The sequence below is a fragment of the Corvus brachyrhynchos genome, unplaced genomic scaffold, assembly GCF_000691975.1.
Source record: "Corvus brachyrhynchos isolate BGI_N302 unplaced genomic scaffold, ASM69197v1 scaffold67, whole genome shotgun sequence".
NCBI classification, from domain to species: domain Eukaryota; kingdom Metazoa; phylum Chordata; class Aves; order Passeriformes; family Corvidae; genus Corvus; species Corvus brachyrhynchos.
This window is the reverse complement of record NW_008239114.1, coordinates 530937-549301: the sequence shown is the minus strand read 5'-3', so window position 1 is coordinate 549301 and position 18365 is coordinate 530937. Positions and strand designations below refer to the sequence as shown.

General features: G+C 59.0%; 1 protein-coding gene across 1 annotated transcript in view; it reads right to left on the bottom strand.

Annotated features, from left to right (window-relative positions):
- Window positions 1–2781: 2781 nt before the first annotated feature.
- Window positions 2782–18365, bottom strand: part of CACNA1S (calcium voltage-gated channel subunit alpha1 S) — a 45833-nt gene continuing 30249 nt past the window's right edge. The window contains exons 27-44 of the mRNA XM_017739803.1: window positions 18025–18159; window positions 17466–17549; window positions 14711–14767; window positions 12790–12918; window positions 12127–12192; window positions 11505–11596; window positions 10849–11008; window positions 10293–10420; window positions 9784–9880; window positions 8322–8424; window positions 7404–7505; window positions 7160–7284; window positions 6021–6149; window positions 5195–5394; window positions 4682–4746; window positions 4182–4276; window positions 3488–3604; window positions 2782–3257 (exon numbers count right to left, since the gene is read on the bottom strand). Of these exons, the coding sequence (XP_017595292.1) occupies window positions 2997–3257; window positions 3488–3604; window positions 4182–4276; window positions 4682–4746; window positions 5195–5394; window positions 6021–6149; window positions 7160–7284; window positions 7404–7505; window positions 8322–8424; window positions 9784–9880; window positions 10293–10420; window positions 10849–11008; window positions 11505–11596; window positions 12127–12192; window positions 12790–12918; window positions 14711–14767; window positions 17466–17549; window positions 18025–18159 (2145 nt within the window). The 3' untranslated portion in view covers window positions 2782–2996. The remainder of the gene's footprint in view (window positions 3258–3487; window positions 3605–4181; window positions 4277–4681; window positions 4747–5194; window positions 5395–6020; window positions 6150–7159; window positions 7285–7403; window positions 7506–8321; window positions 8425–9783; window positions 9881–10292; window positions 10421–10848; window positions 11009–11504; window positions 11597–12126; window positions 12193–12789; window positions 12919–14710; window positions 14768–17465; window positions 17550–18024; window positions 18160–18365) is intronic.

Here is an 18365-nt window from a genome sequence, read left to right as displayed (position 1 = left end):
CGCTCGGAGGGGGGAGGCGCGCGCACGGACACACGGACACACGGACACACGGACATACGGACACACGGACACAGCTGGCACTCGCACTCACTCACGCTCACTCACACTCGTCATTCCGTGCTGCCCCCTGCCAGGCCCGCGGCCCCACCGCCGCCTGCGCTGCTCCGGGCTCTTCTGGGATTTACCGGAGCTGTACCGGGGCTGTACTGAGGGCTGTTCCGGGCTGTACCGAATGGCGTGTTTCCCCGTGGTTGGCATCACTCAGACACCTCCTTGGCTCCGCTGGATCCCGTCCCCTCTGTGTGGTGTTGGGGGTGGCACCATGGAGCAGCAGGATACAAAGCAGGGCGGGGGTGAGCTCAGTGCTCCGGACAGAGCCCCTGGGCCGGGGGTCTGGTAACCGTCTGGGCTGTGCAAGGCTGTGGTGAGGGTCATTCCTAAGAGGACAGGGCATGGGGCCGGTGGCACGGCAGGATGGTGGCCAGGTGCCAGTACGGCTCTCCAGCGTGCACAGTTCGTACTGCGGGGCTGGGGTCCCACACAGCTCAGGGCACTGCCCACAGAGCCGTGCCCACAGGGCCATTGGCTCCATCCTAGGAGCTGGTCCTGGGAGGCTGGTGAGGGAGACACATCCAGAGGCCATCAGGGAGCAGGACTGGAGACGGGCAAGCACTGGGGAGCTGAAGGAGCTTACGGCTTTCCTGAGCTGCATTCGCGTTGCCGGGGCTGATGGCAGCCTGATGCAGACAGGCCCTGGCTCAGCAGGAGAAAGCATCTTCCAGCAGCTGTGGGACCTACAGGGGACTCTGAGCTCTGCAGGTTGGTGTCAATGTCAGGGCAAAGAGCAATGGAGCGTGAGGGCAAACTGAGGCACACAGAGGTTTCTTTTGAGGAGTCCAGGCTGTACCCTGGGAGAAGGATAGCCAGGACATTCCAGCACTGGTGGCCAACAGCCAGTGAGGCAGTGCTGCGCTTGGCCCAGAGCCCAGCACCTGCCCTCTGTTCTGGAGTCTGGTACCTTCACCTCAGCAGCACTGGCCCTTTACCCCATCCACTCGTGCTCCTCCCAAGGTGCCAGGACCACGGGCCACGTGCACACAGGACTCTGCATCCCGCAGGAGCTCCTCAGTTCTGCTGGGATGGGTAAGTCCCAGGGCACCGTATGTGGTACAAAATCATGGGGATGAGCAGGACATGGCCTGCCTGTCTTCCTGCAAGGATGTGAGGAGCTAATGTTCCTCTTTCTTTGTCCCATATTTGCAAGGACACCTGGTCCATGGTGCAGTTCCCACCCTGAGCTGCTGGTTTTCCTGAGGCTGGACTCTTCCCCACTGAAGCTCTAGGCAGAGAGGGGCAGTGACTGTGCCGTGATGTTGCTCTCTTCCTATTCCCACCCATGTGCCAGCTGTACCACAAATCACATCTGTCCCCCAGTCCAGCTAGAATCACCTTGAGACACACCACACACACCACATGAGATGGAGCAAATCATCCACTGTGCAGCCCCAGGAGAGGGTGCAGAGGCCCCACCACAGTGGGATTGTCCCCACCATAGCGTCACCCTTCATGTTTAGTCTCCAGTGAGCACTCACTTGTCTTGGCAAGTGACACACACAGTCCTGCACCTCCCTAAACCCACCAGGAGACCACGACCCCTCACCCCATAACATGCCCTTGACATCCCCTGGCAGAGCAGCTGCCAGAGTCGAAGTGCCAACCCCCGTGCACCTCCATCAGCAGTGGGTGTGAGGGTATGGGTGTGAAAGGGTGCAGGTCCTGCCCCAGGGCAAAGAAGCAAGAGGAAGGGATGCAGCAGTTTCCCCCACAGCATCCATCTCTGCTGGCTGCGTGCTGTAGTGGAAGCTGCACTGCCATGGCCAGGCACCAGGCTGGCTCTGGTGCTCAGGCTGCAGCTGGAACTCAGACTGAGTTAATAAAAGCCATGCTGGGGAGCAGGCTGGCTCATTGATCTGCTCCTCCCCTGGGACCCATCCACTCTCCGCATTTTAATATATATTAGGTGCTCAAGAGTCCCCCAGTTCCCAGTCAGGCTGGGCCAGGGGCCCTCGGGAGCCAGATCCCACCAAAGAGCTGGGCTGGGAGATGGGGCTGCCCCAGTGCTCAGCACCCAGATCCCATGGGGGCACTGTGATCTCTAACACAACGCCTGGGCAGCCCCGAGAGGAATAACCTCGGCTGCTGCTCAGCACCAGCGCAGGCAGTGCTGGGAGTGCTGCAGGAACAGCTCCGCACTCTCCTGGCCCGTGCCCCGCTGAGCTGTGGGGATGGACATCATGGGCTGAACCTTCCCAGAGACTGGGATGGATGCCTGACCCCAAGAGCACAGTGTGGAAATAGTGGAAGGGGCAGAAATGGCATCACAGTGTCCAACTCTCCTCTTGGCCAGCCCCCAGGGCTGCTGCCCCAGCCTGAACGTGCTTTCACACCTCTGCCCCATACCCAGGTTCATACACAGCTGGGACAAGGAGCCAAGAAGCCCCCAGGCCCCATTTTGCTGCCCAGCCCTTGGCACATCTCCTCCTCACAGGCCAGAGTTGGCTGCAGGCAGGAGGCTGCAGGCTCCAGCAGAGATATGAGGATGCAGGGTCCAGTGCTGGGATATCAGGAGACCCCCAGAGCTTGGCAACCTCAAAATGACTGGACTGGAGGCTGTCACGTGAATCTCTGCCAGCTCTGGCTACACGTGGTCTCGCATTTGCAACCCCCTCCACTGGCTGTGCAGGCAGGGCAGCAGAGGAAGGAGGGGAGGGGGATCCAGAGTCACACAGCAGGAACACTTTAATGACCTGTCCAGCTCTTGCAAGACCCCGCTGGAACAGCACTGTCCTGTTCTGCACCAGCGTCCCAGAGACCTGTCCCAAAAATAATGCCACAGCTGGCCAGAGGACCTCAGGACCACAGGCAGCAGCAGGGAACAGTGTGGCTCTGCTCCAGCACCCCCTGTGACAGGACGCTGGGCTATTGCAGCGGGCAGCTCACAGGCGAGTGGCAGCGACAGTCTTTTGGGAGGGGGCTGCACCGAGCCCTGGGGAGCTGCCTGGCAGCACGGCTGAGGTGTCCAGTGGGGCAGAGCGAGTTTTTGTGCCCTGCAGTGTTTCTCTTCCCTTTAGCAGCTCCACAGCTGCTTTCTCCACTTCATCCATCTCCAGCTGGCTGCTGGCCGCCATCTCGTCCCTGGTCACTGCTACAAATGATGAGTCACGGGCCAGAGCCTCGAGGCCTCCGGAGATCAGAGCCTGTGCAGAAGAGGAGAGCACAGCCTGGGTGCTCAGCCTGGGGAGCTGCCCTGGCTGCAGGCACCCACCCTCTTCTCCGCCCTTCTGCCCTCAGGGCTGGCACATACCTGCTGCTTGCCCTTGCAGCTAAGCTTTACCCCCAGTCTCCCATCATGGCATAAGCATGGTATCCCTGGAACTTCCTGTCTCATCCCTGCTGTTCCCTCTGCCAGGCTGTGCCCTTGCCTTACCTCCTGAATGAGGAAGGTGATGGCTGGGGTGGAGGATGTTCCTGGCTGACCAGTTTCTCCCTGCTGGAACCTTGAGCTGGATGCTGTTCCTGTCACAGTGCCATCCTCTGTGGGCAGCTGGGTGAGAGTAGCACAGAGCTGCAACCTGGGCTGGGACACTGCCCAGGGAAGATCTCTCCCATGTTAGTGTGGGGGCTGCAGGTTCTGTCCCCTGTCCCTGTCCAGGGCCTGGACAGGCAATGCCATCCTGCTGGAGCTCCTGGGTCCAGGGCACCCCCAAAATGGGACCAGCAGGGCCATGTGAACAGAGAGCTGGGAACCAGCCCCAGCCCCCTGCCCTGGCACGTGCTGGGCATGAGGCACTGTGCCCAGCAAAGGGAGCATGGGGGCAAATCCGATGCGCCCCTTCTGCCTGCCCTGGCTCTGGAGGCTGATGGGGAGCCAGAGGAATGTGCTTGCAGCTGTTCCAGCTTCCAGGAGCTCCCCAGTACTGCTACAGCAGTGGGGTGGGAGCCCAGCTCCATCTCCAGGCTGATCCAAGAAAAAAGCTCTGGCAAGGCTGGATTCACACAGTGAGCCCTGGAGTGTGGCTCTGTCCCAGCACAGCTGTGACAGCCTTTCCCAGGATGGGAGGGAGGTTCCCCCGTGTCCCCCACATTACACATCCCCTCTGGACATGCACTGACCCTTTTACCTGCTGGGGGAGGAGTGGCCCTGGTGATGAGGGACCCCCAGAGGTGGCCCCTCGCCTCCTGCTCAGCCTCTCCATGGGTATGGGGCGGCTGTGCTCTGTGGGAGGGAAAGGTAGGGACATTAGATGGGTACAAGAGCAAGGACACCACTGCCAGAGATGGGAATGGGCTCGCTAGACTGGGGGAAACAAAGGATTTAGAAGTTCAGCAGCACCCAAAGTCCCTGTCTGAGGAGGTCTTGTGGCCCTGCTACCCTGGGATGGCCAGTGCTCCCCCAGCCTGAGGCACTGTCTCCGTGTTCCATCTCCCCAAACGGTAGAAGGAGGAGAAGAGTCTCCTGGAGCTCTCCAGAGAGGTCCTGATGTGCTCAGTGCTCTCAGCAAACCTCCAGCTTACTGGGGCCTGCATCTCCTCCTTCCACCCATCCACATCAGACCCTTCCCCCTGCCCTGGCCCCTGGGCTGGTCCCAGTCCTGCAGAAGAACAACGAAGCCAGACTCACCCCACGCTGGGCGCCTGCGTGCTGCTGGTACCGTCTTCCTCAGCACCTCATCCTCATACTGCACCCTGGCAAGGGCAGGCAGGTGGGTCAGCCTGAGCAGGGCCCACGCACTGAGCCCAGCTCCCCCTGGGGGTGCAGCCCTCCCCACCTTCTCCACCCTGGGGGGACAGACCTGTAGGGACAACTGGAATGGATGAACAGGGTGGAGACCCCAAGAAGCAGGACCAAGCACACTGGTAATCTTTGTCCCTTCTGCCTGTGCCCAGGCACGTGCTGGTGGCCCCAGCCTGGGCCTTGGCCCTCAGACATTGGCAGGTAAGGGGGAGGGATGGTTCCTGCAGTCCCTGGAGCCCTGCTGTCCACCTCCATCCTCATGGCACTGAGATGAAGGGGTGATGGGATGGGAGCCCCTGGGTAGGCCAGGGTGCAGCCAGCTGCCAGGACAGCCCAGGGCAGTGTGGCACGGCCAGCACTGCCCCTCTTTGCCCATGCACTGAGGCTGACTGCCCTTACCCCTCCAGCCAGCTGCTGCTGTTGGCATTGTTGATGTTGGTGTTGCCTTCCTGGGGGAAGTCATCAAGGAACACGGGAGAGTCGAGATCCTCATTGCCCACCTCAGTGAACTGCAGGGGCCTCTGGCTGGCCACCTGGGGCTGCAGCGGGCTGCTGGGCTCCATGAAGCTGTCGACCTGGCCAAACAAGCCACCTGTCCTCTGCAACCAACAGGGAGGGCATCAGCGGAAGCCTGGAGCTGCAGGCTGCTCTGGGACCATTCCCATGTCAGAACAGCGATTGCTCTGCTCAGGCCTTGCAGACCCAAAAGCCTCATTGCCCAGGTGGGAAAACTGAGGCACTGAGGGTCGATGGCCATGCAACAGCACTGGGATAAGCCAGCCCATGACAAATCCTGTCACCTCTGTGGGACAGCCTGAGGTGGTGGCACCTCTGGACACAGAAAGATGTGCAAATCTGCAACTCCACAGCTGCCCAGGCTGTGTCTGAGACTCCCAAGGAGTGGGCAGTGAATCAGCTCCTGTGACACCAGAGCTGTCCTGCCTTAGCCTGGCAGAAGGTGTGAGTGGGAACCTCCAAACCAGCAGGTAAACATCCAGTACAACTCTGCCAGGCACATGGGCTGGGTCCTTTCACAGAGGGGAGACTGAGGCAGAGAGCAGCTTGCCCAAGATGACACAACCAGGATGTCCTGATGCTCACAGAAAGAGGTGCTGATCATCCTTGCAGACTGCCCCCCAGTGCTAGTAGCCAAGCTGACCCACCAGCACCACTCTGAAATCAGGGCTGGGTGGGACCACCAAACCACCCTGAGGGCTGAACTCACCCTGTATATCCCTTCCTCCATGGCAGCCTCCACCATGGCTCTTTCCAGCTCCTCCTCAGCAGTCAAGTCCCCAGAAATGGCCCGATGGATTTCAGGAGCAGCTTCTTCTTCAATGCTCCTCAGCCCAGCCTGGAGAGGACAGGAAGGCAGGGCTGATGTGGCTGTGCCCCACCACCCCTCTCACCTTGGTCTTGGGAAAAGGAAACATGACAAGGCCTGCTCACCTTGCCAGGTGTCCTACCAAGGACAGGCCAGGGCTCACACCCTGCAGCTGGCTCTGTGCTTGGTGGAAGTGCTTCTGGGCTCAGGCTGTCCCACAGCCGCCCCACAGCTTCTGGGCTCAGGCTGTCCCACAAAAGGGAATGCCAGGGGCAGCCTGGCAGAGGGTCAGGCTGGTGACAGCTGAGGGCAGGCTGGGCCTCTGTCCTGATCTGGGACCTGGCTCTTTTCCTTGCTTTGCACCTTTGGGGCCTGGTCTTTTATCTCTACAGGTGATTTCCTCCCTATAAAGTCAGGAGAGTCTAGGGGCATCCCATCCTTCTGGCCAGGCACAGAAATCCTCCACCAGCACCCCTCAGGCCTGCTGCGCAGGCGTCTCTGTGGTCCCACTCAAAGCCAGCCACATTGACTCCCCTCCACCTGATGCTCCACGAGGCTGAGAGAACAGAGACCACCAGGCACACGGAGCTATCCAGACACTGCTAAGGGGAGAAGAGGGAGAAGGCCCTGGGATTAGAGCAGAGCAGGTGGGTAAGGGCTTGGATGGGCAGCATTTGGCACAGACAATCGTCTGTGGTGGGAGTTTCCAGGTCTGAAAACTCCTTGGTGAGGCACCAGATCCTGCCAAGCCCTCTCTACAACTGGAGTCAGTGGAGCAGAGAGTCAAAACCCTCTTCTGCTTTCTGAGCCACCTGCACCCTGGACACTGAGGTCACGCTCAGCGCTGGGGTCTCATGGCCAGTTCAGTGTTGGTTTACCTGGGGCTCACCTCACCTTCAGAGGCCTGAGGCACAGGGGTCTCTGCCACTCTCTGAGTCACCCTGGACTTCCCCAGGCTGGGGGAGCCTCTTCCCTGACCTGCAGAATTCCTTGCCTGCCTCCAGGAGGAATCATCCCTCTGGCACCACCCACACACCAACCTGGATCTCCACAGGGTTTTTCTTGGGCCGGTACCCGTAATATTCTTCCTGGCGCTTCATGAACTTTCTGAAATGCTCTTGGATCAGGAAAGTAGCATAGAATTTGCCCACTGTCACCTCATCATCTGGAGGGAGGAAACCAACATGATGATTCTGCCTGTCACAGGACCCCAAGTGGCTGGAGCAGCGAGACCCTGACCAGGAGTGGCTCTGTCCCTCTGGGAAGTGCCACCTGGTGACATACCTCCAATAGGTGGGATAACCTGGTCCAAAAGCTTCATACTTGTTCGCTTCCAGATTTTTTTGATAATAGCTCTGAGCTCCTCATTGGCCTGTTCAAAATTACCTGAGGAAAGCGAGCAGGACAGAGCAGTTCATTCCCAGGGACGTGAACAGGAGTGAAGACAAAGCATGTGAACACCTGGCCAACCTCCTCGAGGGTGTGGCAGCTCCTCTCTGTCTCCCCACCCAACAAAAATGAGCTTAGTAAGACAGAGGCTTTGATTTTAGCCAAAATACTTGACAGATTTTGACCTCCCCTTTGATGCTCCCACAGGGTTCATCATTCCTGAAATCCCAGTCTATCCCCAAGATCTCCTGGGCTTCTCCCAGGCTGCCATGCTCTCACCCCAGCCAGAGGGATGCACCATGCCACACTGCTGGAAGATGCTGATCCCAGCAGCTCACCACTTCCTGGCCTCGGCTCCTGCCACAGCCCAGAGCTGCTCATGGCACAGGCACAGCCCACAGGCACAGGAACAAGCTGGTGGGACACCTTCCCACAGCAAGGCTCAGCAAACTGTGCTGCTGGCAAGGAAGGGGTGAAAGCAACTCCTCCCCAGCACAGCTCAGTTCAGAGGATGGGAGCTGGAGGAGCCCCACTCCCAAGCTGTTGAGGGTGGCACTGGTTCACTCCTCAGGGCTGCAACACGTGGGCCTTCAGCTAAAACCATCCTCCAGGCTCAGCCTGAGCAGTGCAACGCCCACACCCAGGGCTCTGGTGCCAAGAGATGGGCAATGAACACAGAGCTGAGGGTTTGTCCCGAGGCTCTGATCCCACGGACAAGTGCCCTGAGATCCCTGCCAGGGGTGTGGAACCCGCACCCGGCACCACAAGGAAGGTCCCTGTCAGGCTGTAGAGGCAGACAAGATCACTGCTTACCTTCTGTCTTGATCTTGAGGGCCGTCCTCACCAGCGCAAAGAGGGTGGCGTTGAAGGTGACGGTGCCGTCGCTGTTCAGGGGCATGTTCATGCACACCAGACGCTGCACAGCAAACCAGCACCTGTGACCCCAGGCGGCAGAGGAGGCTGGCAGCCCCCAGACTCAGGGCCTGTCTTGGCCAGAGGCTCTGCTCAGGGCATGGAGCTCTCCCAGCCCTACCTGCCCTGGCCCAGGGGCTCTGCAGCCCCCCTGCTACCACAACTGCCAGAGGCAGGGACATCCCTTGTCCCAGCCAGCTGAACCAGGGCAAGGGATGGGTAGAGCCAGGGGAAATAACCTATAGGGGCATGGGTGCCATGGGAGAAAATCATGGAATCACACAATTGTTGTTTGGCCAGGTCGACAGCTTCATGGAGCCCAGCAGCCTGCTGCAGCCCCAGGTGGACAGAATCACAGAATTTAGGTTGGAAAAGATCTGTAAGATCATCAGGTTCCCCCAGCACTGCCAAGGCCACCAGAAATACCATGTACACAAGTGCCACACCCACACAGCTTTTAAATCCCTCCAGGGTGACCCACAGCTGCCCTGGACCGCCTGTCCCCGAGCCTAACCAATCTTTCGGCGAAAAAATTTTCCCTAGTATCCATCCTAAACCTCTCATCCTGCAACTTGAGACTGTTTCCTCTTGTACTGTCACTTGTTACTTGAGAGTAGAGACCGACTCCCACTTGGCTTCAGCCTCCTGTCAGGGAGCTGTAGAGAGCAAGAAGGTCCCCTCTGAGCCCCCTCTTTCTGCAGGCTGAATCCCCCCAGCTGCTTCCAGAGAGACAGGAATCATTTTGTTTTGTGCTCCCCACTCCAAAACACGCTCCAGGCTGCTGTGAGGAATCCGGGGATCAAATTTCCCGATGTGTTTGCCCAAAACCAGGAGGGGTGGCACCAGTGCCTGAGCTCCTGCCCATGCAAGTTACACACAAGCCTCGCACACACCCTGGATTTGTTCAGAAGGAGCTGAGCCAGGAAAAGTGTATTTCTGCCAAGAACGTTGGGGTTTCCTGCTCCCTAAGCACCATCAGCTCTTGGAAACAAGCTCTGCAGCCCAGCTGACATGGCCACACGCTCAGGCCCTGCACTGCCCTCCTGCACCAGCTGCACAGGGGAGGCCTGGCACTCCCCTGCACGGAGCGCTGCGGGCAGAGCCAGCCCTTCAGTGCCACACCTTTGAGGCAGGAGGTGAGCACAGGTAAGTTCTGATCTTCAGGAGCCTGAACCACATCAGCAGCACCTCTCCTTGCCCCCCGAATACACCCCTTCACTAAAAAGGAGAGGTCAGGGCAGAGTGTAAGCCATGGCACTGGGAAGCTGGCTGAGTGTCACTCTCAGCCTCTCGCAAGGACACAGTGACAGCTTGGAGAAGGTGTCCCTGTGCTCACACACCTTGTCACCCCCTTGGCTCTTACCTTACAAGCTACACGGTGTGGGCAGAACTTCCCAAAGCCCAGGGGAGGTTGGATACGCCTCAGCAGAGTCACCACATCCAAGTGTTTGATTCTGCCCCTGCAGAGGGAACACACCAGCTCAGCAGATCTGCTTAACGATGGCTTGGGGAGGTGCTCTGGGAGCTCATCCCCGGGATCTCCCCCGTGCTTCTGCACTGGGCAAATCCCTGCTCTTCCCTGTGCTCCCCCTGGGGAAAGCAGCTGCTCCCTTTGGCTCCAGGAGGAGGGAGAGGTGTGCAGTGGCATGGGAAGAGCTGGCGGCCTCACCACAGCTGGATGAAGAGGGAATTGAAAGTCTTATGTTCCCAAATATCCCGATGGCTTTTATCAGATCTGGACCAACTCTGGCAAGCCCACATCCACCTCTGAGATGGTGGAACCTAACTCGCAGGCAGTGCCACAGCCTACCCTGCCATGCAGGTTTCCCACTCCATGGAACACCCTCTCCTTGCTCACCCACTGACACTCACTTGGCCTCGGGGTCGTACTCAGCCCAGATCCGTTTGAACTCATCCAGGTGATGCGGCCCGAGGATGGACCAGTCCCGTGTCAGGTAGTCAAAGTTGTCCATGATGACAGCCACAAAGAGGTTAATGATCTGAGGGCAGAGGAATGGATGGGAAGGACCCAGTTAGGGGAGAGAGACCCAGGCAGCAGCACGAAAACATGGGAGGATGTGTTCTGGAGCAGAAGGGGCTTGGGACCTCCTGGAATCAGGGGATGCTGGGGGAGGGTCTTCCCATGCAGAGAGGAACCCCCTGCTCAAGCAGGGCTTGTGAAAGGACAGGCACATCGGCATCTTGTCCCTCTCCACCCTGGCAAAGGCCAACACAAACATCTGGAAGGCAGCACACGGAGGCTGTGGGAAGAAACTAAAAGGGGCTCCTGGGTCCCCCAGGAGTGCAGTGCCAGTTTCCAGCATGGCTGGGTAGGTGGGTTGGGGGCTCACCCCATGGGACACACAGCCAACAACAGCCTGTTATTGTTAACAGGGGTGCCAGAGGGGCCCTGTGGGAGCCAGCGTACCAGGAAGGCACAGAGCATGTAGAAGCTGATGAAATAGAAGTAGGCAAAGCCGGTGCCACAGGTGTACTCCTCGCCCTCGGCATAGTCCGACTCTGGGTCACAGCGCCGGCCGTAGCTGCAGTCCAGCAGGATCTCCTGCCAGGCCTCGCCGGTTGCACACCTGGGAAGAGGGGACAGCTGCTGGTCCCTGCCTGTGCTGGGCAGGAGCTGGGCATGCAGGGAGGGCTGAGGCCGGTCCAGTGCACAGGGGAATGGGAAGCTGCTGGGAAAGGAGCAGTCAGGATTCTGGGCTTGCTGCTGTAGGGCCACTGAAAGCTTCCAAGTGAAGCATCTGGAGTCAAGAAAAGCCTTGGGCTGAGCTCCTGCTTCCCATGAGTTTCCTCACAATTCACAAATTAAAATCCAGTCTGGGAAGGAAATATTCGAATAGCAGCCCCAAAATGCCCCTCTCTGCCCCTCTCTCCAGCAGCCCAGCCACACCAGGTTAACCCACGGCCTCTCCTGAAACACTCCCACTGCTGCAGGAGACCTTTCTGTGGGACAAAAAAGAAATCAGCTACTGCAATGCTGGTGCTCCCTCACTCCAAGCTGGGCATTCCCACAGGCTCAGAGCCCGGCTCCCTTTGGAGCTGCTCACACAACAGGACAAGACTGACCTGAAGAGCAGCAGCACAGCTTGTGGAAAGGTCTGGAAGTTGTTGTTTCGGTTGATCTGGGTCCCATCCACCATGGCAATCTTCCCAAACATCTGTAAGTCCCAGTGTGAGGTCTCCAGGGTGCCATCCCTTCTAAGGCACCAACCACCCTCCAGAGCACCTCTGGTGCCTGAGCTCCTCTTCCTCTTGTTTATTTGGCTTTGGGCATGCCCAAAAGAGATTGAGATTGGGGTGTGGGAGCTCTGGGGCTTAGAAGCTACTTGGACATTCCTGCCAGTTCTGAAAACACCCCTGACTACAACTGCACTCCATCTGGGCCGAGGAGACAAGGTCTCCTGAGCCAGCACGAGCACTGGTGCCTGTGTGTCTGGGCCGTGCCACTGACTCCCCAAGCGCTCTTTGCCGTGTGCCTCAGCTGCCCTGGCTAAAACCCAGGGATGGGCGGCTGCTGGGGTGGCAAACATCCTTGCAGACCAGGGTAAACAGGTCCCATCATGTGCAAAGTCCCAGAGAAGGCCTGGCAGAGGAACCAGTCCCTCCCTGTCCCACCTCCCCAGGTGCCATCAGGCTCAGGGCATCTGATGAAGACCAATTCCCACCCCCCTGCCCCTGTGCCCCTCACCTGCATCCCAATCACAGCATAGATGAAGAAAAGCATCACAATCAGCAGGGCCACATATGGCAGAGCCTACGACAAAAGGACCACGGCTTGTGTGAGACACAACCCAGGGACAGGGCTCAGCTCTGGAGGTGCTGCAGGAGGCCAGCATCAAGGTCCCTGTGTGGGGAGGGACAGCTTACCTGCTCCTCTCACCACCCTCCTGCTGGCCCCTTCTCTGGGGTTCATGGGAGGCTGATGGCAGCCCCCACGGGGTCTCGCTGACTGGACAGAGGCTCAGCACACCCCAGGGCTGCCCAGGGCTGAGGGAACTGCCCAGGTCAGGGCTGTGAGCTGATGCTGCAGCGTGCCCTGAGGTACCCACCTGCAGATCCCAGCCAGCTGGGACCAGGACAAATGGGCCCAGGCAGGTCCTGCCAGCACCTGGCCCAGCTCTGACACACAGTGCTGTCAGCCAGGGAGTCCCACACACCTTTCCCCCACATGGGCAATGTTCTACACACCACAAGCCCCCGGCCCAATCTGAGGTCAGCAGCCTGCCAGTGCTGGAGCTTTCTGCCCTGCCTGCTGAGGACAGGCTGCTTGTGCTACCAGCCTGAGGACCAGCCACTGCTGCCAGCCCCGGGCCTGTGTGTGTTTGGGAGAGGAGCACTGCTCCTGACACACCTGAAAGGACTTGATGAAGGTCCACAGGAGGGTCCTGACACCTTCACCCCGGCTCAGCAGCTTCACCAGACGCATCACCCGGAAGAGCCGGAAAAAAGTGATGGAGACGCGGGAGTTGTCATCAGAGTCCTGCAGGCAGAGCACAGCAGCTGCAGGACAGGGAGTGCTGAAGCCTCCAGGCTTTCGAGGCAGGGGGGGGTCCAGGTCCTGGGGTGAGGAAGGGTAAGGAGACCCCACCCCCAGGCACCCGTCACGGTGCCCACAGCCCTTCCCTGCACACAGGATCAGACTGCAAGGAAGATGTGCTGGTGCTTTTCCCCCTGGCACTTCTCCCCCCAGCCTTCCCAGGGATCTCATCTCCCCAGGCCCCCATGCTCACGCCTTTGACACTGGGATAACGCAGGAAGGAAGACATGCTGCCACACGGGGACTGGGAGAGCTGTGAGGGCCACAGGGCCACCACACACAGGCTGAGTCCCACCAGGCTGTTGCCCAGCACATCCTGTATTTGCAGGGTGAGGTGTAGGGTGGGCACCAGGCACAGGAGGGGGTAATGACAGCTGTTTAAGCAGAGAAGGGCTGTTTTGAGAATGTTCCAGCAGGACTTTAACCAAAGGAGGGACTGAAGAGAGGAGTCTCTGGGGGGTGCTGCCCAGCGTCACCTGGCCATGCAGTGATGCCTCCTCTCTGTGGGTATCCCCCTTGAAGGGGGAACAGCCATGTTCCCAGGGGTTCAGGGCAGAGTGGGCAGGCAGGAGGTGAGCCATGAGGCATGGCTCCTGGCCTGAAAGGAGCAGGTTTTGTCTGGGAGCACCTAACAGTGGTGGTTGGAGATGCTGGGGGCTTGGTTCACAGTGCCCTTGAGAGCTCCAGCATGGCACAGCCTCAGCCACAGTCTCTGCCACCAGCAGCCCTCCTGGCACAGACCCTCCTGGCACTGTCTGTCTGGACTCTGGCACTGCTTGGGATGCTTTTCCCACTGCCTCCTTAGCCTCCCAGGGCTTTACTGCTGCCACTGGATCCCTCTCACTCCCCTCACTCAGGCCACCCACTCCCAGCTATTTCAGGGCAACAAAATCCAGCTGTAAATGCCCCTCCCAGCAGCTCTACTTTCCTCAGCATCACACTTCTGAGTTCCCAGGGCTGCACTGAACAACTCCATCTCCTCTCCCACCTCTTTCTTTTGCCTGTCACTCTCCCGGTGCCTCGTGACCATCCAGTGAGTGCAGTGATCATGAACATCCCATCAGCCCCAGGGCACCACGTCCCCACCACTGGGATCTGGGCAGTGTCCTGTGCAGACCACCTTGCACCCTGCAGCTCCCAGCACCAGGGCCCTGGGAAGAGGCTCTGGCACGTCCCTGCAGTCAGCTCCCTCCACATTTTCAGACCAACCCAGGACACCCCATTGCCACTGCACCCCCTTGGTGATCTTTGGCCACCGGTGCAGGGCTTGGCTCATTCAGCCCTCCAGGACATTGGGCTGCACCCAGGGGACACAGCCAGCTCTGGGGGAAGGCACAGTGCAGGGATCACCCCTTTAGCCATTTCTCTGGCTGCATCCCTCCAGGCTTTAGGCAGCCAGGGTGATGGGCAGGAGGACCAAGGCCAGCTTTCCTGCCCCCTACAGCTGAAGAGGTCCTCCAATATGGCAGTTCCAGGGGATGGGATGGTGAAGGGCAGGGCTGGGCTTTCAGATGGGCCCAGGAGGGCTGGGGAACAGCCTTGCACCTCTCAGGGTGGGAAGGGGGGTCTGTGTGGGTGGGGTGTCACCCCAAATCCCTCTCAGCGAGGGCAGAGTTACACCCCAGAGAGAACAGCTGGCTCTGGTGTGCCTCAGGGACATGCAGGGCACATGCAAACGCTGGCCACAGGCAGAGAGGAGCGGGGAGCACAGCAGGCACATGCAGCTGATATTTACAATGCCATCACAGCCTCCACCGAGGCAGTACAATCCGCCACTGGGTGCAAGAATAGTCTGTCAAGAGAACAAGAGAGTCAGCACAAGAGAGGCAGGAAGGACAGGGAGGGAGGGGTGGTTACACAAGAAGATGGAAATTGGAGAGGAGGGGAACAGCAAAGGGCAGGCAGAGGCCCTCCATCCCTTGGGCCCAGGGACAAGGTGATGTGACTGCTGGTAGGCAGAGGCAGCATCTGGGTGAGCAAGGAAACACACAGACCATGAGGCACTCACCCACCGCTGTGCCTGCTGTGACACACCCTCAAAGGGGCAGGGCTGTGCCCAGGACAGCTGGGCCAACCCTCAGGAATTCTGCTGCCTCCCATGGTCAGGCCCAGGGATCTGGAGGCAGCTGACCTCCTCTGCAGCCAGCTGGGCTGCTCCCAGGATGGCAGCTTGGACTGGTGAAACTGGTGCAGGTTTGCCACCCAGCCTGGCAGTGCCAGGGGTGGGCAGCAGGCAAACCCCCTGGGGCTCCTCAAAGCCAGTCGGAGACACGCTCCTCTCTGCCCGGGATACTCTGGGGCAGGGGGCTCAACACCAACCCCTGACTCCAGCCCCTGTGCCCCCTGCTCAGCCCAGGCTCATTCTTGGGGTCCCAGCCAGCAACTGGGGAGTGGGCAGGTTGTAGGGGTTGGCCCTTGCCAGGGGCTGAGCTTCCAGGGCAGTGACAGGAGCAGCACAGCAGCAGGAGCACTCCAGTCTCCCACATTTCAGAGCCTGGGGTAGCACTGCCAGTGGGGCCCCCATCCCTGCTTCCCTCAGACCTCCCAATACCCCCAGGGATCTGGGGAACTCAGACGGGGACTGAAGAGCCATGAGGATCTGGGAGAGGAGAGGAGAGGAGAGGAGAGGAGAGGAGAGGAGAGGAGAGGAGAGGAGACTTTGCAGAAGGGAAGGTGAGGTTGCCCCCACCCCCTCTCTCCATGCCTCCTAATCCTAATCACAACCCCCTGCACATCCCAGATGGCTGAGAAACACTTGGCAGTGCTGGGAGAGATGTGGGAAATGAGAAGACAGCACATTAGGAAAGGTAAGACAGCCCTGAGGGGACAGAGATGAACACTGCCAGAGCAGGGCTGGCTGTGACAGGGGTCCCTGAAGATCTTGGGGAACTGGGGAAGGAGACCAGTGCCCTTAGTGCTCCTGCACACAGACCCAGCAGAAAGGATCTAGGAAGCTCAGGCCACATAGAACATTCCCAAAATTCTGCCTGGCCTTCTGCACAGCCCTGCTGCTGTCAACAGTGCTGCAGCACACAGAGCACAGTACCTGGGTCAGTCCTTGCCAGCCCAGTCAGGGCACCAGACCCCTCCCAGTGCCTGGGATCTGTGTCCTGGGCATCCCCACAGACGCTCAGCCAAGGACAGCAGGATTTTGGTACCCGTGCCAAGTGGTCTCTTGCTCCAGAGGGACTGAAAACCACTGCCCAGTCCAGGGCCTGGAGCACGCCTTGAACTTCAGCTGAGTGGCAGCAGGCTGGGGAAGGAGACCCGGCAGGAAACCAAGTCACAGGTGCAGAGAGCTGATGGGCAAGGATGAGGAGGAGCCGATGACAGATGAAAGCTGTTGGCACTTGCACGAAATCTGGGAGCCCATGAAGGCTGAGAAGCCCAGAGGATGGCTGTCCTGATGGGCAGGACTGTGCAGAGGGACACAGGGCTCTCACAGGAGAGGAAGGTGGATGGTTTTTGCTCATCCCAGCTCTGTGACACCTGGACCACCCTACAGAGAAGAAGATGACTGCTCCCAAGGGCCTCACCTTCCTGCACAGGGAACATCTGAAGGTGACCCTGTGCAGGGGTGGCAGAGGCAGCAGCAGTGCCAGACCCAGCCCTGCAGTGCAGCACAGCTGGCAAGCCCTGCCCCTTTGAGGAGGCACTGCCAAGTCACTGGAGAGGGTTAATCCATCATCTGCCCCATTCTGCAGCTGCTCCTGGAGCTGCCGTCAGGGCTGCTGAAGGAAGCACACACCTCCCACAGCAGGGGGGCATTTTCAGGGCCAGACACAGGTGTGCATGTCCCCGTGCTGTGGAAGGCAGGGGCATGCTGGCTTCCTAGCACTGCTTTGAAAATGCTCCCAGCAGAGCACTCACCATGCAGGCACTGCCTGAGGCACCAGCCCCACGGGTTACACAGTGCAGAGCTCCTGCAGGGATGTCTGCAGCTCACATAGGCACACAGACACCACCGGTGTGGGTATGTGTACAGGCCACTGTGTAAAGGGACACACACAAAGCAAATGTCTGAAATCTGATGTGTCTGATCGTTCCTGTGGGGACAGCGAGCTGTGGGAACCCTTTTACTCCCACCTGCACTGATCTGAGGCTGGATGTGTGGATCCAGGCATGCACAGAGTGAGTGGGGCAGGGGCTGGCACACAGCCTGCTGCTTACAGTCCTGAGCAACTGCTTTCCACAGGAGTGCAGTGCCTACAGATTCAGGAGACCAGAGGGGAGGGGGCAATGTGACATGCTGGGCAGTTGGGGATGTTTGAATAGGGCTTCAATGCTCCAAGGGCCACAGCTGTGCTCTCCATGCACTCATGCCAGGTGCTGATCCTGGCTTGTCCCTCCTCAGAACCAAGCAGAGCAGGGAGAGAGGAGAGGACACCATCCCCCTGCAGAGCTGGACACCATCCCAGCACTGCTGCCTCGTCCCAGGGCAGGTGCTACAGTGCAGCCTCGGGTGGGGACCCGAGCCCCCCGGCACTTACATCAATCTCACTGAGGATGACATCGATGATGCTGCCAATCACTATGAGGAAGTCAAAGACATTCCAGGGGTCTCCGAAGTAGCCCTGTCAGGGAGGAGCCAGAGAAGAGTGAACATGCAAGTGTGTAAGTCAAGGAGGAGACAGATGCTGGAGCCCAGAGGAAGGGATACAGAAGGTTCTTCAGTGACTGTGACCCTCAGAAGAAGGGATGGTAGCCAGACCTGGCACCCTCTGCTCGGTTATTTGGTCCTGTCTTGCAGTGGAGGGGAATGAGGAGGGTGGGTCAGGATGGCTAAAGCTGACCCCACTAGTGACCCTGAAGATGGGAATAATGGCCAGCTGGACTGGGTGGGATTTGGCTAGCAAGGGTAGCCCTGACAAGCAGCAGTCCCCCCAGAAACTCCAAGGTCCTGCACATGGGGGTCCCTAAAGGTCTCACAAGGAGAAGTTTTCTGGAGCTGCAGGGCTAGGGGTGCTTGTCTTCAAGAGATGCCAAATGCAGGATAAATGGATCCCCTGGCCTGGCCTGCTTTCCATGCCAGTCGTGCTCTTCTCTCACCTTGACTTTAAAGGCCATGAGCTTGAGGACCATCTCCAGGGTGAAGAGGATGGTGAAGGCCACGTTGAGGATATCTGAGATGTGGTTCATTTCTGCAGACTGGTTGTAATGCTGAGGGTAAGGCAGAAGGAGCCATCAGCTGACGGCAGATCCAGCCTCCATTGTGAGCTCAGAGGTGTGTGCTGGATGCAGATCCCCCTCCCACAGACAGGCCTATGGCTCAGGAAAAAGGAGATTTCCCCCCTACAGGCCCTTCTCTGGGGTCCCCACATCCCACTGATGCCACGATGATTTTTTGCCTTTTATACCCCTGTTATACTTTTTATAACTTCTGTACTCTC